The sequence below is a fragment of the Pseudoliparis swirei genome, chromosome 6 (genome assembly GCF_029220125.1).
Source record: "Pseudoliparis swirei isolate HS2019 ecotype Mariana Trench chromosome 6, NWPU_hadal_v1, whole genome shotgun sequence".
NCBI classification, from domain to species: Eukaryota; Metazoa; Chordata; class Actinopteri; order Perciformes; family Liparidae; genus Pseudoliparis; species Pseudoliparis swirei.
This window is the reverse complement of record NC_079393.1, coordinates 19,194,672-19,214,732: the sequence shown is the minus strand read 5'-3', so window position 1 is coordinate 19,214,732 and position 20,061 is coordinate 19,194,672. Positions and strand designations below refer to the sequence as shown.

The 20,061-nt window shown below is 42.4% G+C and overlaps 2 protein-coding genes across 2 annotated transcripts in view; both read left to right on the top strand.

The window, feature by feature from the left end:
- abcc8 (ATP-binding cassette, sub-family C (CFTR/MRP), member 8) overlaps positions 1–14,406 on the top strand; it is a 48,136-nt gene extending 33,730 nt beyond the window's left edge. Inside the window, exons 21-39 of the mRNA XM_056417156.1 lie at positions 1,090–1,174; positions 1,524–1,604; positions 2,223–2,360; positions 2,501–2,626; positions 2,803–2,899; positions 4,649–4,890; positions 7,025–7,182; positions 7,742–7,969; positions 8,423–8,515; positions 9,044–9,146; positions 9,511–9,624; positions 10,196–10,316; positions 10,927–11,057; positions 11,144–11,222; positions 11,315–11,423; positions 11,881–11,984; positions 12,848–12,981; positions 13,608–13,670; positions 14,128–14,406. Of these exons, the coding sequence (XP_056273131.1) occupies positions 1,090–1,174; positions 1,524–1,604; positions 2,223–2,360; positions 2,501–2,626; positions 2,803–2,899; positions 4,649–4,890; positions 7,025–7,182; positions 7,742–7,969; positions 8,423–8,515; positions 9,044–9,146; positions 9,511–9,624; positions 10,196–10,316; positions 10,927–11,057; positions 11,144–11,222; positions 11,315–11,423; positions 11,881–11,984; positions 12,848–12,981; positions 13,608–13,670; positions 14,128–14,265 (2,344 nt within the window). The 3' untranslated portion in view covers positions 14,266–14,406. The remainder of the gene's footprint in view (positions 1–1,089; positions 1,175–1,523; positions 1,605–2,222; positions 2,361–2,500; positions 2,627–2,802; positions 2,900–4,648; positions 4,891–7,024; positions 7,183–7,741; positions 7,970–8,422; positions 8,516–9,043; positions 9,147–9,510; positions 9,625–10,195; positions 10,317–10,926; positions 11,058–11,143; positions 11,223–11,314; positions 11,424–11,880; positions 11,985–12,847; positions 12,982–13,607; positions 13,671–14,127) is intronic.
- A 619-nt stretch (positions 14,407–15,025) lies between these two features.
- kcnj11 (potassium inwardly rectifying channel subfamily J member 11) lies at positions 15,026–17,254 on the top strand. The gene has a single exon (XM_056416843.1). It carries the CDS (start codon positions 15,818–15,820, stop codon positions 16,982–16,984), a length of 1,167 nt encoding a protein of 388 aa, XP_056272818.1. The 5' UTR covers positions 15,026–15,817; the 3' UTR covers positions 16,985–17,254.
- Positions 17,255–20,061: the final 2,807 nt, after the last annotated feature.

The following is a 20,061-nucleotide window of genomic DNA, read 5'->3' as shown; positions in this document are numbered from 1 at the left end:
CTTTTTCACAGCAACTATGTTGACATGGAATAGTCGCGTAGACACAGTTGTTACCAATGATACTTTGGTTATTTTCCATTCAGGTTGCTGCGTTTGTGTATCATAGCTCACTGAAATATGCTAAAATAAATAGAACCACATGTTAAAAATCCTAAATTAAACCTGCTTACCTGTGTTTAGCTGCTATTTCATGTCACTATGGCTGCTATGAAAAAGGTATATTGGACATGGTTGCTGCAGGTTCACTTTTATAAATTCAGTTATTTCAAACCTTTAAAGTTTATAATTAATATGTTGTCTGCACCTGCCATAATGCAGGAGGTAAACACTGCCTACATGTGTGACCATGGTTACAGCTCAGCTTTTCTTAGTTTATTAATATTACACTGTGCTAAGTGCCGACTCACAGAGCTGCCAGCATGGGCGTGGCTCTTAGTCTCAACATGTTTTACAATGAATTTGTCCTTTTACCATGCCGTGTTTAAAAGGTATGCAGTCCAAGCCATGCATCTGGAGGAGTATGTGCTCAGGCACTGTGCTCCAAGAGATGTGACGGGTGTCTGGATCGCTGTCATGTGTTAGATTCAGACTGAGATAAGGTCACATCCTATTCATGAATATAATAAACCTATTCTGGCCTGTGACCCCACATGTTAGGTCACAATGTTCTCAAAGATTCAGCAATTACAGAACCGTCAAGCTGTCATGTACAACTGAGGGCGGCTTTGTGTCCACTGCATCTTCAAGACCCAGGGGGTAGATCCCAATGGATGAGACCGAGATGGCGATGAACACGGATGAATGACTGATCCCAATTTTGTTCCCAATGTTTCTCTGTGCTCTCTGAATCTCTTTCTGTGTCTGTTGAAGCCAGTCGGATTGAGTTCTCAGGGCAAAATATTTGAAGTTCAACCCCAGGGGCTGCTGAAACCTCATATTATTTTGCCTCAGTTCCGTCTTTTAGCAAATGATATATGCATCATTCAAAATAATTCCCCGTCTCAAGGTTAATAATGAGCAGTTCCTTGGTTCCCTTCTGGCTGATCGCTGTCCTCATTCGTATTCTGCCTCTGTTTTCCGGCCTGCCAGGTACGAAGCTGTCATAGAGGCCTGCTCTCTTCAGCCGGACATCGACATCCTTCCGCAGGGGGACCAGACAGAGGTCGGTGAGCGGGTCAGTAAAGCTCATGATTTTCTTGGAGTTCCTCTGTGGTCTTTTTATTTTACAGATCTAAAGAGACAGACAGAGCATTCCAGATCTGGCCCTAGCTCCCACTGTGGCTCCCTGTATCGCAAACTCCTCTGTCATCATCACTGTGATGTACGTGTGCAGGGAGCTGGCCTGACCTCGTTCGACCAAAGCTCTGTCCGGTTGGATTTCTTCACGCATCAGGAATGCGGGAAATAAGCCGTGAACTCCTTTGTTACTCTGGAGGCTACTGCCACACACATTTATAGATCGTATCAAGTTGCTTAACCCTCTTTGGTGTGAAATCGTGTAATAGCGTGTTCTCCCTCTGCAGGGTATCATCCTGTCAGGGGGACAGAAACAACGAATCAGCGTCGCCCGAGCCTTGTACCAACAGACCCACGTGGTATTTCTGGTGAGTCCTTGTCCTCACACACACACACCTTCGATCCAGAGAATGGTTTCAGTTGACGGATCGCACTTGTTCGAATTATATTTACTATTAATATTCACAGTGAAAGATTGAGGAGCTTTACCCAGAGTGTCAGATGTGATATTATTTCTGATTTGTTCCTATTGACAAACATAGCAACACGCTCTCTTGAGCTCAGCTGCAGGGCTGAGAAGCTCAATGCAACTTTCAACTGACTTTTGGATTTTATTGCCCCTCAGTTATTAATAATGACTTTATATTACATGTTTGTTATGGCTATGGCTTCATTATCAGTTGATCTGCAGATTAATTTCTCTATAAATCTTTTAGTTTATGAATTGAAAAACAGCATGGTTTTTAAAATGTCTCAGAGGCCACAATGATGTTGTCAATTTGTTGTTGTTTTCTGACTTAAGTCTAAAGCTGTACGAGTCGCAATTTACTGTCATATACGATGAAGAAAGACAGAACATGCCGGGATAAGCAAATTTAGGGCTTGAAAAGTATCTGAGCTGATGAATCAATGCATTTTTTCTTCCGTGCATTAGTTGAACCCAGTACCTATTTAATCAGTGTTGTCTATTTCTGCATTTCTTTTAGGACGACCCATTCTCGGCCTTAGACATCCATCTGAGTGACCATCTGATGCAGGACGGCATCCTCAAGCTCCTGAAAGAGGAGAAGAGGACGGTGGTGTTGGTCACACACAAACTTCAGTATCTCCCACAAGCAGACTGGGTAAGACTTGTGTGTGTGTGTGTAAATATTACATTTGGGAATGTAGTTTATCTCAGAAAGATTCCAGATCACATAACGATTCTTTTCCAGTCCCAGCTAATGAGATTGCATTTCCTCTTCTGTCTGTATGTTTTTATTAGATCATTGCCATGAAAGATGGCACTATCCAGGCTGAAGGGACGATGAAAAACATCCAGAAGTCTGAGCCTGAACTCTTTGAGCAGTGGAAGACGCTGATGCACCGGCAGGACCAGGCGTTTGAGACGGTAAAACTCACTGGACATTCGAAGTGCTGATGAATCCTTAATGACTCTGAATCTTCTCGTTGATGTGATAGTTTTTAGATTCAGGAGAGTTGCACACAACCCAGTGCTGCTGATGACAGTTTGATTACCTGTTGGCTAAATGTCTCACCAGATTGTTGTCTTTATGTCTCCTCTAGGAGACGAAGGCAGCGAGTATGACAGACCTGGAGAGGAAAAACCTTCGGAGGGCCATGTACTCCCGAGAGGCCGCCAGGACCGAAGAGGAGGAGGAAGGTGAGAGGTCGCAGGAAACAACAGCTTGATTTCATGTTTATAATCCATGCGTGTGTATACTGATAATAATACTAAAGGCGGAGTATCATTTCCCTTCTCCTCCTGTGTGTATTTGCTGAGGAGCAGCACTCTTGCATTACATTAAAGTTTAAGCTGAACGGCTTATTTTTAATGTAACACCTGCTGCAATAATTTGAATGATTCCAGAATTCCTTGAACACCATCCTCGTCCTTTATTCTTTATTTAATATATCATTAAAAAAAAAGAAAACATGACAGGGGTGTCAAATGCTCCGGACCTTCTTCTGGGCCTGTTGTGTCGTGACGTGGACTGAAAACCAAGTCTGTGGCTTCGTGACGCGGTCAGCTTCTCCCACCATCTTAGAATCTCATCACGTATCGATTTGTTTCACTCTCCAAAACATTTTTCACTCCTGCTCTGCAAAACCTACCTATTGTGCTGCCATCATGGCTGCACAATAGACGATGGTTCAGCCCTGCTTGTCACGCTCTTCCTCCTCCGCTCCCACGTACAGCCTCATGCTCAGAAGGTTGCTGCATGAATTTATGTAATATTTATTGACATCCCTGGAGGTCACTAACGAGTGCCGCCTCGCCAGTTAGTCTTGACTGCACCGTTTCCCTTGAAAAACATGCCACTCATGTGATTAATCATTTTCTTTGCGTTACATAACATGAATACCGCTTTTCTCTGTGGCTGCTCCTCTCAGTTGAACCTGTGTGCCCTTTCTGCTCCTCTCTTCCTGTCCTTTGTTGGTAGATGCTCCTCAGACAAAGCTGATGTATGGGTCAGGAAAGGTGACAGAAACAGATAGAGAACTAGAACGGGCACTCGGTAGAGCACATACCTTCGCATATCACAAGATTGGGCATTGAATTATGAACATGTTGGCATTAGTTGCATGCCAATTGGATATAAATTGACCGCGCTATGGTAAAAAGAAGATGTTGACCTTTTCATGACCTTGACCATGACCTTTGACCCGATCGATCCCAAAATCTAATCAAATGGTCCCCGGATAATAACCAATCATCCCACCAAATTTCATGCGATTCGGTTTAATACTTTTTTACTTATGCGAATAACACGCATACAAATAAATAAATACACGGCGATCAAAACATTACCTTCCGCATTTTAAATGCGAAGGTAAACAGAGATAATAAAATAGTGAGAAGCAGTGGTAGGAGGAGGAGGAGGAGGAGGAGGGCCAGACAGGTCAGGGAGCACATGAGTCAAAGCAGAGGAGACGACAGTTGGAAATAGTCTTTTACGTAAAGCACACATAATTCACATTCATATATTATGTTAATTATGTGTGCTTTACACTGCAAAAAATCAGCTTAAAAAACAAGAAAAAAAAGTAATAAAATGAGGGAATATTACTTGAAATAAGCCAAATTATCTGCCAACAGAACAGGAAAATTTGACTTGCCAAGATTTCTTAAAACAAGTGAAATGCTCTAACCCTAACCCTGCCTTGTAAGAATAAATATTTTGTCAGTCAAAAAACAAGCATAGATTGCCTTAATTTGAGATATTTCATCTGACTTCGATTTTAATTTTTGCAGTGTACTAATACATGAATGTGAATTATGTGTGCTTTTACGTAAAGCACACATATTCACATTCATGTCTTAGAAAATGCAATAATTTCCTACTTAAATAAATCTATAACTCTCTTGTAAGAAAATCTAAACCAAGACTCGTCTCTGTCTCGATCCCAGAGGAATCTCTCGAGAGCGACGATGACGACGACATGTCGGTGCGTCAGCGGGCCACCATCCCCTGGCGCTCCTGTGGCATCTACCTGTCCTCCGCCGGGGTCGTGCTGCTCAGCCTGCTCCTCCTCTCTCAGCTCCTCAAACACTCCCTCATGGTCGCCATCGACTACTGGCTGGCACACTGGACGTCCAACGTCATCGCGGCCAAGATCACAGCGACGGCTCACAACACGACCGTCGTTCAGGTGAGCGGCTGGACTGGAGCTCTTGTGTTGGTCATCAGTCTGAAGTCAAGAAGTCTTTTCCTGATTGATTATTTCTATGGTTTTGTCTGTTTTTCCCTCAAAAGGGCCTCACATTCTCTACTTGTAGCCTCTGAATGAGGATGAACTGCTTTTCCAATCTTATTGCCGAGCTTCAATGATATATAATCAGTATTGTATAGTTTTGGATCTTTGGGCTTTCAAAATGTATCAAAATTAGATGCAAGTCAAAACGTGATTTATAGACTTTTTACTCTTCTATTTTGAAGTCCAAGGGGAGGTGTAACATTGTCTTATGTGACACAGGATATCTTCAGGTTTTTGACTGTTGGTCGGACAGATCAATATATTTGATCACAGTGGGCTTCAGAAAATTTGTATTGCACTTTTCACCATTTTAAGACATTTTATAGACCACGCAATAAAAAAAAGAAGCACTATATCCAATAATGGAAATAATGGTTGCTGGCCTATTTCGTTTCGACCAAGCTGGAGTGAAATGACATCACGCTCTTCACACTCATTCTCCTAAGAATCTCAGTTGAGGCCTGAAACACAAACACAGGCCCTGCCAGCTCCAGATGGAGCGTTGGCTCACACGTCCCGAAGCAGCAGCAACAACAACAACGCTCTGACGGAGTCTCAGAGAACGTTCTGGGGGAATGTAAACATGCAGAGCTTTGTTTCATGTGGATTTGTCGACAGATCTGCAGAAATCATAAATGATCTCTGAGGCTTTTAGTCTTAGCTGATATGATCTGTTATAAATCTTTTTTAAATTTAGAAACAACAGAACAAAGTGTGTGTGTGGCTGAAGGACAATGTGCCACCGACATAAACTTCTTCTTCACCTTCATTCAGTTTAAAGCTTGTCTTCTTTCCTAAGTATATGTCCTAATAGAGCTCAAAAAAGATGCCACGACCATCGGACCAAACACACACACACACACACACAGAGACACACTCTCGCTCAGAGACACAATATGAGTACCGGCGAATGTTAAGCTGCTTCGTTCACACGTCGGGGTCAGACCAGCTGTGGAAGCTTTTCATGTTCCAGGAGGAGCATCTCTATTATTAACAGGCGTGTCTGTGTGTCTGTCTGTCCTGTGAACTGTAATGCTAAGTCACATTTCACAGTCATGCAGAGGCTATTCACAGTCATCTGGTGTTTGGCGAGTGTGAAGTTCACGAGTCCTCGTGCCGTACACCAACAGCTGCACGCTGCCAGCTTTATCTCATCGGCGGCGCGCTGGAGACAAATCCGTGAGAGGACACTCCTGTTGTCCTCCTGTTCTGCTATCAAAGACAACTTCTGGCACATCACTGCATGTAACCGCCAGGCTGCTGCCTGACAGGAGGAGGAGAGGCATTGCTGAAGTTCACAACATACAACGTTGAAGTGGATTAACAAAGAGTGTTATTAGTGTGTCTAATGAAGACTAAATGAAAGTAGAGAAGTTTGATTCAGAGTCAATGAAATCACAAATGTTGCCAGATCAGCTTTAAAAGACTTCTGTCACATTAGACCGGCCTCAGAGTTTTAAATAAGGCTTGTTCTCTCGTTATATCTAGAGTCGATATTGGATGTAAATGTTATAACTGAGAGGGATTGAGGTTGTACACATACAGTGCAACTGCAAAACAAAGAGGTCTATGAAAAATCTGGGTATGAAATGAATGTCTGTTGATTTGTAATTTATTTATTTATTTATATTTATTTATTTACTTTTCACATTAATGCCTTTTACCTTTCTTTAGTTATTTTACTTTGTACTCCATGCTTATCATTTGGTGGTATGTAGTTTGATTGTTTGGTCCTTCCCTCCCTCCTCATTGGGTCCTACTCTTGGAGGGTATAAACATGTGGGAGGGGATGGGTGGGAAACTTTGGCGGGTGTTTATGTGGATATGGATGGATTTGGATGTGTGCTGATTTTATTTTGTTGTAGCTATATTATTATTATATATATATATTTTTCTAGATGTCAAGGAATAATCTGTTTGTGGAAAATGCAAAATAAAAAGTTATAAAAATAAAAAAAAGACTTCTGTCACATTAGACCGGCCTCAGAGTTTTAAATAAGGCTTGTTCTCTCTCTCTCTCTCTCTGCAGGGCTTTCACTCGTGGTATCTGTCGGTGTTCAGCGTGCTGTGCTGCCTGGGCATCGTCCTGTGTCTGGCCACCTCGGTGGCCGTGGAGTGGACCGGCCTCAAAGTGGCCAAAGAGCTGCACCACGACCTGCTCAACAAGATCATCCTGGCCCCCATGAGGTCCGGCGCTCCGTGTGTGTGTGTGTGTGTGTGTGTGTGTGTGTGTGTGTGTGTGTGTGTGTGTGTGTGTGTGTGTGTGTGTGTGTGTGTGTGTGTGTGTGTGTGTGTGTGTGTGTGTGTGTGTGTGTGTGTGTGTGTGTGTGTGTGTGTGTGTGTGCGTGCTGCAGCTCGGCCTCCTTATGAACTCACTGTACTGTGTGTGTGTGTGTGTGCTGAACCAGATCATTTAAACAGAGGAACAACGTTTAAAAGCATATTATTCTTCCCTCCATTACTCCGAGCTACAGAGCACCATCTGCTTTCCTGACACAAACCTCGAGACGTCACTGACATGAAACGCTCACATGCACACACCTGCATGGACTGTATCTACGCCCACAGCTAAATCAACACATGCATTTCACACAACTTAATTCATTCAACCAGTCTTTGTCTTATTGTCGACGTGTGGAAAGACTAATATGGTCTCTGGGTTTATAGGAAGAATGTAATCTGGGACAATGAAACCGTTTTGAGATTAAATTCTGAAATGGTTATTTCCATGTGGTCCTCCATCCAGGCTGTTTGAAACGACTCCGCTCGGCAGCATCCTCAACAGGTTTTCCACGGACACGAACACAATAGACCAGCACATCCCCACGACCCTGGAGTGCCTGTCCCGCTCCACCCTGCTGTGTGTGTCCGCTCTGGGCGTCATCTGCTACGTGACCCCCATCTTTCTTATGGCGCTCCTGCCGCTGGGCGTCACCTGCTATTTCATCCAGAAATACTTCCGGGTGGCCTCCAGGTGAGTCGTGTGGGACGGAGGGACAGATACCACTGACGTATTGATCACTGTTTTCATCTCATTCGTTTACGTTCTACAGTCACACACAAATAACACAGGGGACAGTTTCCAAGGCTCATTATATTTATATTTTTCTACTTAACATATTTTAATTTGACATTTTCTGCTTAAAAATAGATTTCTCTTAAGGCACAGCCCTTTTGATGAATAAAATTGGATTTATTACTTCATATATATATATATATATATATATATATATAATATTATGCCCGTCTGTGCACTTTACCTCATATTTATATTTATATTTTTAATTCAACGGTTCTTCAACCGTGCAGTTGTGCTTTCCTCGCCACTCTCACCTTACCTTACTCATCTTACCACAACCTGTGATATTATTTTAGCGTTGCTCCAGTTGATATTTCCTCTCTAATGTGTCCCGTGTCTTCTGGTCAGTGACCTGCAGCAGCTGGAGGACAGCACCCAGCTGCCTCTCCTCTGCCACTTCTCTGAGACGATGGAAGGTCTCACTACAATCAGGGCCCTCAGGTGGTTATGATCACCTGGATGAGCTTTCATCTTATTGTCCAACGATGTTTAATAAGTGGGATACAAACTTTAAAAGTGTCCATTCAAGGTCCAAAATGCAACTTGAAGTGGAAATGTGAAGTCTCCAGTGCATACTATGAGTGGAGCTTTCATAATACATGCGCAGTATTTGCATATTCAAATTGTTTCAATAAGCTAGAAGGCATAAGTTTAATTTTACGAATTTAACTTTTTTGTGGAAATATCCGGTTACAAATGCATAAATCTATCATCTATTTCTCTTCCAACATGTTCAGAGTTTGATATGTTTAATCTGTTGTCTCTACTGTCATAGTTTCACTGCAACCTAGACATGTTCTTCTCAAATGTTGTAACTGTCATTATTACTATATAACTTCCTGTAATGAGGATGACATGTGTCTATCATTTAAAAAAAGAAGTTTAATAATTTAGATAATTCACTACATTATTGCTGTCCGGCAGATAAACTCCCAGAAAGCAACAGCAATGTGTCTTTGTCCGTCACAGGTACGAGCCCCGCTTCAGACAGAGGTTACTGCAGTTCACGGACGCCAACAACGTCGCATCTCTCTTCCTCACCGCAGCCAACCGCTGGCTGGAGGTCCGAATGGTAATGACCCGCCTCCTGTTCACTTTACTCCTGTTTACGGTTTGTACGACAGCAGCTGTTCATGTCGCTGGCTCCCTCTGTTGGGATCCTGGGAAAAATGAATTTTTCATCACTCGCTTTATGAAGATCCCATTCTGTGATCTTCATGTGATGTTTTATGGACCGACTGCATGCGGCTCGCAGCTCGCTCGGCTTCTTGTGTTTCACAATGTGAAAGAGGAGACGACCGCCAGGTGTCGAGCGATTAATGGGCAAAAGAAAACAAACGGGGCGTTTTGTGTGTGTTGACAATAAACCGATGGACTTCATGTTTCTGCTGTACTTTTTGAAGTCGTCATGTTCAGCGTTGTCTTCCTCTCTCCAGGAGTATATTGGAGCCTTAGTCGTGTTGGTGGCCGCTGTCGCCTCCATCGCTGACGCTCTCTACAACAAGCTGTCTCCAGGTCTGGTGGGGCTGGGACTGACATACGCACTCATGGTGAGGCTGTGTGTGTGTGTGTGTGTGTGTGTGTGTGTGTGTGTGTGTGTGTGTGTGTGTGTGTGTGGGTGTGACATTACAGGTGTATAATTTACAATTTATAATGAGATTTTTTGTTCTGCTCTGAGCACGTTTGATTATACTTTAATTTTTCTAACTTACTTACTTACTTTGGGTTTGAAGTACGATTGTATCTGATTATATTGAATGTGGAAAAAAAATCATATACATTCTTTTTCTTTACATTGTTTTCATACTTTGTGGGATACATATGGAGGGATTTATAAAGATGGATAATCAGTGGCTAATTGCATTTCTTGCAGCAAATAATATAACTTTTAAAAGTGACATCATGTAAAATCTGCCTGTTAATCTGTTGAAGCCGATGGTTGAAGATGATTTTAAAAATTATTTCTCTATGTATGTGTTTCCAAATTTGGTGAATTTAACAATTTCAGATAAACTGAATAATTACATGTTGAGCACATTCTTTGTTATCATTTGTCATAGACCATTAATGTGCCCAATAATGTCACCAACTCCTCCTCCTGCTCCTTCTCCTCTGTATCAGGTATCCAACTACATGAACTGGATGGTGCGTAATCTGGCAGACATTGAGGTACAGCTCGGCTCAGTCAAGAGAATTAACGGCCTCCTCAAAACTGAACCGGAGAACTACGAGGGACTGCTCAGTGAGTGCAGCGACACTCTCCTTTAAGTCAACCTTCTGGGTTTCATGTGTGAGGCCAGCAGCACAAACATGAAAGTACATCACTGACTAAGTCACTGACTGATCACATGACACCTTTAGCCACTTTCAAAATGAATAGGCGGTGTTTATTTGTAACCTCTGTGATTAATCAACCTCAAAGGAGTTGTTACAATTTCCACTTTATTAACTTAGAGCATGAACATCCGCCTGAAAGTTGACGCGGCATCGGGAGTGTGACAAATACACTTTGTAATTATGTCACCAGGCTTGCTTGAAGCACATGAGACACACCTGAGACACACCTGAGACACACCTGAGACACACCTGAGACACACCTGAGACACACCTGAGACACACCTGTGGGATTGTTCACCTCCTTTGATGAGTCGGGAATGCTTTAAACTTCATGTAGTTTGGGACTTTTAATGAACTATTTAGTAACGTTTAGTTTTGAACCACGTCTGTCACGTCGTGATGCTTCTCACAGTCGCACTATAACACAACCTGCGCAGCAGCAGGTGTGCCGCGCGTACTTCTAATTGTGAGCCAAGAGGTCGCCCGGGGGAAGCTGATGAGTGCGTCTGTCCCAGCTGAGTCTCAGGTCCCTGACGGCTGGCCCCGACAGGGAGAGATCAAGATCCAGAATCTGAGCGTCCGATATGACGCCACGCTGAAGCCAGTGCTCAAAAACGTCAACGTAGACATCGACCCCGGGCAGAAGGTAGAGCCACACAGCCACACCTGTGACACAACATGTGAAGAACTAAATGCTGAAGATGGTGACGGGTCGGACTCGTTGGTTCTCAGGTGGGAATCTGTGGAAGGACAGGCAGCGGGAAATCCTCTTTCTCCTTGGCCCTGTTCCGCATGGTGGACATGTTTGAGGGTACGGAAAAACACCAACGCTGACATTGACCGGCTCCGACTTTGAAGTGTGTGATGTGTGTGTGAGCGGTGTGTTTTTCCTCTCCTTCACAGGGAAGATTATTATCGATGGCATCGACATCGCCCAGCTGCCTCTGCAGACGCTCAGGTCTCGCTTGTCCATCATCCTTCAAGACCCCTTCCTGTTCAGCGGCGCCATCCGGTACGAGGAGCTTCGATTCTCAATTAATTTTCCCAGCAGGACGACTCGCCGCAGAGGTTTATTTTTGAGTGAAAATCAAGTTTTTAAAAATCTCCAGCAATCAAGCATGCGGCTGGCGAAATGTGACACACTTCAAAGACACTCCTTTGATTCCCGAGTGGACCTGAAGGTTTGGAGATAAGAGGAGACTCGTCCCAAAACTTCACTGGCTAATTTTAGACTGTGTGGTAAAAGCAGGAGAGAGAGAGACCTCATCACTTCCTGTAGTGTACACTTGGACACTTTAAGGAAGAGAGGTAAGGGAGGGAGGAGCTACTTCAAATAGATCGATGATGTTGTTGTTTATTAAATGTTAACGTTAGTTGAGGGTGTATAATGACGCTAAATAAGACTCCAAAAGTGTATTAATACGTGTGCGTGTGTGTGTGTGTGTGTGTGTGTGTGTGTGTGTGTGTAGGTTCAACCTGGACCCAGAGATGAAGGCTACAGATGAGATGCTGTGGGAAGCTCTGGAGATCGCTCAGCTGAAGCCTGTTGTTAAATCCCTCCCAGGAGGCCTGGGTGAGAAATATGCGTGTGTGTGTGTGTGCATGTGTTTGTGTTACATCACATTACATTAAATTACATTACCTTATATTACATTACATTGCATTAAATTACATTATATTATATTTAGCTGTCGCTTTTATCCAAAGCGACTTACAATCATGTTACATTCATACACTGTCGACACAGGGAGCAATTCGGGGTTGAGTGTCTTGCTCAAGGACACATCGACTAGGGCGGGGATTTGAGAAGCACTAACCAGTGACCCTCAGTCGCCCCCATGAAGCCTTTAAAATATCTGTCTGATCTGTATTATTTGTGAAGCTTTTGACCAGCACATTAGTCTCTGCTGGTCCTAGTTGTGACGGATGACTCTTGTTTTGCATAAAAAGCCGACAACACTCATTTGCAGTCAGTCTTCATTGCTGCATTGATCGGGATTGAGTTTGATAAAAGATCTTAGTTTGTGAAATTCAAAATGAATGTTTTATTTCATTATATACTAATTTAAAATAAATACCAAGTAAAACTATATTTTGAAGGATTCGCCACACTTTATCTCCTGAATCATATAAAACCTGCTGTTAGGGTTATACCCCCTCTCTTTCTCTTTCTTTCTCTCTCTCTCTCCCCCTTAGTTCCTGTCTATCTCTTTAATAATTAACTGCATATTAAAGCATTTTTAACACAGGGACCTGAATGGAAAATCAATACAATTATTGATCTGCAGGAGTTTGATGGCCAATTAACTTTTGCCCTCTCTTTTTGCTGAAATAATATCCAGTGCTACGTTTTAACACAGTCTCTGATTTAAAATATGTTATGAGCATGCATGAATATGAAAACTAACAATATGTATGAATATTTATTTTATTCAGATGCCATGGTGACAGAGGGAGGAGAAAATTTCAGCCAGGGTCAGCGGCAGCTGTTCTGCCTGGCCCGAGCCTTCGTCAGGAAGAGCAGCATCCTCATCATGGACGAAGCCACCGCGTCCATCGACATGGCAACGGTCAGTGTGAGCGGCTACAAGAGAGCACTGTGAGGCACTGTGTGCATCGTGTGTCTCTCAACCGAGCATACATTTAAAAATATTACATAATAATGCAGGTGTAGTTGTCGTTAGCTCTTATTTCATTGATTTAAATATGTATCATAATCGAAGTGACGGTCATTCTTATCAGTTTCGGGTCAAAGGGTTGCACCTTTTAAGTGATGCTTCTTTTTTTTTTTTTATAAGAGGAGGATAAAAAATGAAAGCCGGAGTGGAGGAAGTGTGCAATGGAGGGGAAATACTCGGAGCCGGAGGGCGAATCAGTGTTTTAAAAGTTCAGACCCGTTCCAGAATGATCGGTCACGAAGAGAAACGTTTCAGGCTCACAATAACGCAGCTGCACCGGCCTCCAGGAAACCCGGCCGAGCGGTTAATCAGGGACACGACGGCGAGGAACACGAGACGGGACTGTTTCAAAAATGAGCTTTAACACGGTTGAGCGCTGCAAAAGTAACATGGCAACTGTTGAAATTGCTCTTTATTTTACTCTCGCTCACTCGTTCTTCTGTTTTTGGTCCTTGATTCTGCGTCAGCGTAAAAGTCAATGACCCCCCCCCCTCCCTCCGCTGCCTCTGTCCTCACAGGAGAGCATCCTGCAGAAAGTGGTGATGACGGCTTTTGCTGATCGGACAGTTGTGACTATAGCGGTGAGTACCTCCCCCACACATGCCAGGCATTTACATTCCCCCTGAGAGCTGAGTGCTGACCTTCGTCCTGCACTGCGGAGGCAGTTCTTGTAAAGGGATACAAAGCAAACAGATGAGTGGACCAACAGAAACATCTAACTGATTATGTGGGATTATCCTGTAAACTAAAAAGGTAAGAGTAAATAAGGAAAGGGAAAATCAGAGCAGATGCCAGACCTTTGGGATAATTTTACCTCTGAATACTTCAGGTTATTTCAAGATAAAGTCATCTCTTCACCTAATGACATTTCATATTTTACTGTGGAAGAACATTTTCCTGAACCGGAACCTCTTATTTCATCTCATACTTTAACTTATCTGTAGAAAGTAAATTATTTGTTAAAGCGTTGATTTTTTTGTTTCAAAAGATGAATTTAGTGTGAGTGTAGTGATGGTTTTCTTCCCGTCTGCCGCGCAGCACCGCGTCCACACCATCCTGAACGCCGACCTGGTGATTGTGATGAAGCGGGGCATCATCCTGGAGTACGACAGGCCCCAGGCCCTGCTGGCCAAGGAGGACAGCGTCTTCACCTCCTTCGTGCGAGCAGACAAGTAGCACAAGAAGGGAGGAAGCTTCAGAAGAAGACATTCAAAGTGCAATTGTCCCATGGAAAATATATTCCTTTTATAATCATGTTGTATGATATTTGTATATAAAAAGTAAATTCTTTGTTAATAAAACATAAATTATCACGAAGGTGTGTTTTTCTTTTCTTCTTTTTTTGGGTGGGTGGGGAGTAATGATTTCAAAAGTTTTTTGTGCTTGTGGGACAAAAACTTGATGACATGTTATGAAATAACAGAGTCATCAGGAGCGTGAAGGTTTAAGAAGAGCTGAGGACACACTGGCGAGGACAAAATACCTAATGGTGCTGATCATCCTCATAACTCCGGCGTGTCACAGGATGAGCAGCTGCGTCTGCAGCCAGCACCGACATGTGATGTCAGAAAGTTAGAAAGTGAGAGGAGCGCAGCCGCCAGAAATAAAGTAAAGGTCCCCAAGGTGGAACAGAAAGTCCTGCATGTCACTGTAAAAACTGTGACTGGTGGTAATAAATTTGCTCTCAACCTTTACATAATCAAAAAGACTATTGTAAAGCCTTCTGAGGCTAATTTTGTATATTGGGCTATACAAATTAAACTGAATTGAAATTGAAATACTTTGGAAAGCTGAATTCAACATTTTTTATTTATATATTAATGACATGTTACCTTCTTACCTACTTTAGTTTGAATGAAATCAGCTGTGAATCACTGTAGACTCTATTTCATCAGGAAAGTCAAAGAAGTTGTACTCATTTTTGAGATCTTTGATTTTTATTTATTTATTCAATACTTTGTATTCGAAGTTATAGTAATTACAATATAATTACTAATATTACTTGTCACTCTGTTGCCATTATTAGGTAGATGAAGATTCCGGTCGGTGAACAGCCCGCTTTCTGTTCATAAAGCATCGTTGATGCAAACAGCCTGAAGATGATTTGCAGAGTGCTCTATATTTAACCATTTTATATCCAGAGCTGCCTGTGGCCTTTCAGCTTGATGGGCCCACTCCCGCATTCACATTGAAACCCAAAGGAGGGCCACCACAGGGATGGTGGGGGGCGGTGTAGGCCCACCTCAACTCACAACTTCTCCATCTCACGTTACCAAGCTACAGGGAAGTGGCGCAGTCAGCACAGAACCGACTGCGCCACCAGGAGCCTTCCGACCCCAAAGGATGACACAACTCAACCCAGAGACCCATTTAACATCGTATTGACTTTCCACGGCGAGTGCACACTGGGTCGATTCTCAGTGGGACGGGGAGGTGTGGTTCATCTCTGCCCTGTGTGTCTGTGGGTGTAAGTGACCGCAACAGCTGCGGGGCTGGAAGAAGAATTCCCCCCAGAGACTTGGCGGGTGTGGAGCGCCTGATCTGGAGGGCAACGTGAGGAGCGCACATACCTACAGAAAACGGACAAGAATCTACCGCGCTCGACAGCTGAAGAGCTCGCTGGAGGAAAAGACACCAAGAAAAGAGGAAATAATTCATCTTGTATCAGGGCAGCGACGAATCACTCAGAGACACCACACAGGCTGTGGGTCCGTAGCATGGGAGCGCTATGTTGTCCAGGAAAGGACTCGTTCCTGATGATTACTTGCTCACACGTCTGGCTGAGAATGTCCTGCAGCCAAAGTTCTTTAAAGCCAAACCGAGGAAAGCACGGTTCGTGACCAAAAACGGCACCTGCAATGTAGCGCACACCAACATCCGAGAACAGGGTCGATTCTTGCAGGACGTCTTCACCACCCTGGTGGATTTAAAATGGCTCCACACGCTCACCATTTTCACCATGTCCTTTCTATGCAGCTGGCTTCTTTTCGGGATGATCTGGTGGCTTATTGCATTTGCGCACGGCGACTTGGACCAGCCTGGAGATGGCTTTGTCCCGTGCGTAACGGACATTCACTCCTTCGCCTCCGCGTTCCTCTTCTCTATAGAGGTCCAGGTGACCATCGGCTTCGGGGGGCGGATGGTCACGGAGGAGTGCGTCTCCGCCATCTTAGTCCTTATCGTGCAGAACATCGTCGGACTGCTCATCAACGCCATCATGCTCGGCTGCATCTTCATGAAAACGGCGCAGGCCAATCGGCGCGCAGAGACGCTCATTTTCAGCAAGCACGCAGTCATCTCAGTGCGAAACAACAAGCTGTGCTTCATGATGCGCATCGGGGATCTGAGGAAAAGCATGATCATCAGCGCCACCGTGCGGTTGCAGGTGGTCAGGAGAACCACCACCAAGGAGGGCGAGGTGGTGCCTCTGGACCAGATCGACATCCGCATGGATAACCCGGTGGGCACCAACGGCGTCTTCCTGGTGACCCCCCTCATCATATGTCACGTGATCGACAAGGACAGCCCTCTGTATGATCTGTCGGCGTTTGAGCTGCAGCACGATGACTTGGAGGTGATCGCGGTGCTGGAGGGGGTGGTGGAGACCACGGGCATCACCACCCAAGCCAGGACCTCCTACGTGTCGGAGGAGATCCTGTGGGGGCAGCGCTTCGTGCCCACCATCTGCGAGGAGGACGGCATGTACGCGGTGGACTACTCCAAGTTCGGTAACACCGTGAAGGTCCCGACGCCGTTCTGCAGCGCCAAGAAGCTGGACGAGGTCGGCGGCATCGCTCGGTTTAAACTTAACGAGGGCGTCACCTTGCGGCCGTCTGCGAGAAGGCGGCGGCGCTCCCCGGTTGTCCGCAGGTCCCGGATTGAGACTGAAGGTTGATCCATGTGCGCCATGTTTTAGGATTGGTCCTTTAAATTGGAGGATAGTAAGGTTGATATTTATTGTATTATTCATGTATGTTATGGTGTACCTCTAATCAATATTACATATCATATATCTCCATGCAGTCAGATGTACGCGCAGGTCAACAAGCTTTTCACTCAGGGTCACAGAGCACCCGCAATGAACAGAAAGTCCACAGTTTGATGTGTGTTGTTTATAACTAAGAGTGTATGCATGTATCTAAAAGCAATAAAAGATAATCCTTCATGTAAAGTCTTTTTGTGAATGGACAGACCAAATTATATGATTTAAAAGGGACACCTCAATGATTTAAATATTTGCACATTCATAAAAATAGGGGTCTCACAAGCAGAGCCAGACCAACACTGCACAAAAAAACGATTCAAGCCCTTCTTAGAGGTGACATTTAAATATGGTTTGATATATTTAATTAAATCAATTACACAAATGAAGATTTTTTTTTTAAAAAAGTGTTTAATTGGGGACTTCCCTTTGCACGTGCCAGATCTCGCTCTGTCGTCTTTCCTTATTTTCTCCTGACTGTGACCTGAGCAGATGCAGCAAGATTAACGCACTCACACCAACTAAATCACTTACTTTTCTGTTTTTCATAGTAGTTTAGAATGAACCTCGCTACTGTATAATTTGTTTCCCGTCTTTTAATTACTTTATTACTTTTTATTACTTTTTAACTTTAACATTTTTTTATTACTTTTTAACTTTTAAAAAACGTTTTAACTTTTTTTAACTTTTACATTACTTTTGTACATTTTTTAAATTACTTTTGTACTTTTTATTACTTTTTTGCTCAAAATTATTTTGTTACCTTTATTAATTACCTTTTTTAATACTTTTTATAACTTTATTTTGTATAACTTTATTTTTTATAACTATTAATTTGTATTACTTTACAGTGATATTGATCCAATAACAGTGATATTGATCCAGTTAGAGCCCTCAAAAAACAATTCAAGCCCTTCTTAGAGGTGCCACATTTAAATATGGTTTGATACATTTAATTTAATCAATTACACAAATGAAGATATTTATAATTAATGGGTGTAACACAAAATCTAGGATTACTTTCATTTATTAGATTTGTTTAGGTTAGATGGTGTGCATATCAATGCAACATGAAAGTGTTTAATTGGAGACTTCCCTTTGCACGTGCCAGATCTTGCGCTCAGTCGTCTTTCCTTCTTTTCTCCTGACTGACTTGAGCAGATGCAGCAAGATTAACGCAGACTCACACCAACTAAATCACTTGCTTTTTTGTTTTTCATAGTAGTTTAGAATGAACTTTTTAAAATTGTTATTACTCTTATACTTTATATTACTGTATTACTTTTTATTAGTTTTATACTTTGTATTACTTAATTACATTACCTCTTTTTTATGACTTATTTGTTTTCCTTTATTACTTTTTTCCCTTTATTAATATATTATATATATTACACAAGTGCTCGGTGTCTTTTTTTCTCAGGTCTCTGCTCCTGAGGATGCAGAGGGGGACATTGAAAACGCTGTCATGGGGATTCACATCACCCGAAGAGATGGGGACCAGAGGAGGTGGGAATCGTGATGGAAGGCATGACAGTCCTAAACGACGTTGGCGGTGTCATCGTGGTGTTCATCATGCCGTTTGGGCTCTTTTATGCCCTTGATCGAAGCTTCAGACAACTTCAAGAACACCTTTGAGTTCCTCCAGAAGGTCATCCTGAATCTAGATGGGCACAAGCTGAATTCCAAGATACAGCAGCTGAACATCAAGTTGTTGGCGTGAGGTGACTCACAGCGGCAAAGTGCACCGGCAGGTTTCTTCTCTTTGAGTTTGCAGGGTATTTGATGAGGAACACCCCTCTAAAATTGTTCTTAAAAAATAAAAATGTTAATATCTTTCTTCTGTGTATTGAAGTTCAATTGAGATGTACTGTCACTGTTTTCCTGATCAGTCCGTTTATTATTTTTTATTTGTTACCTTTTTGTCAAACTATACGATGATATTTATATCACTTATTTATGTCATACTATACCTTCTGACTTTTTAAAGGCATAATATACTAAAACAATTGATGACCATTTTTGTCATTGTACATTTGTTTGTTTTTATTACGTAGCATCAAGCATTATGGCAAACTTTATTATTAAAGCTTATGGTATTATATACCAAGATATTTTGAGACATGGTTATGAAATTCTTTTGGCATACATTATTTTTGTTTGTTAGTTTTTACCGTTTTGCATTTCTATACTCTTACATTTTGACAGTCATGACATACTTTGCGTACACATGAGTTACATGTTTTTTTAACATCGTCATGGCATACTATGAATTATATTTTTAAAGATATGTTTATGACAAGCTATATTATATTTATATATCTTTTTTGTATAATTCAGTTAGATTCTTCAGTGATAATATTGCAGGATTGTTTTTGTTTCCATATCATTCTATACTTAAATCTTTGCATACTAAATATATGACTTTTTTAAAGACACATTTTTACAACATACTATATTATGATAATGTCATGAAAGTATACACCACTGACACAATACTAAACTAATTTATGACTGTCTATAACTTTTTGTCTTACTGTACTAAAATATAATTTAATTTATTTGACAAGTCTACAATATCTTTATAGGATTTCTGACACTTATGTTACACATTGTTATTGAGCAATAAGGTGTTGAGGTCACACATGTATTATTACAAAAGGATGGACCAATGGCTTTGACCTTCGAGGGTCATACAACCAACCTGAAGAGTCACAGTATGGAGTCACGGAGCTTCGCTCGAGATACAAGACAGAGTTGGAATGGGGTTTACTTCTCATTACATTTTCATACATTTTTTCTTCCTATATTCCTCTCAAACTTCTTATAAATTGTAGCAAACGGAAACGGATATTGGAAACATCTTCGAAACCGACAGGAATTAAAAAAAATCTGTGTAAAATATGAAATTGTAACGGTATCTACTTCAGTGGAGCTTGGAGTGTCTAACATTATAAGAGGAGATTACACTTTAGAAATATTTACTTTCTGTG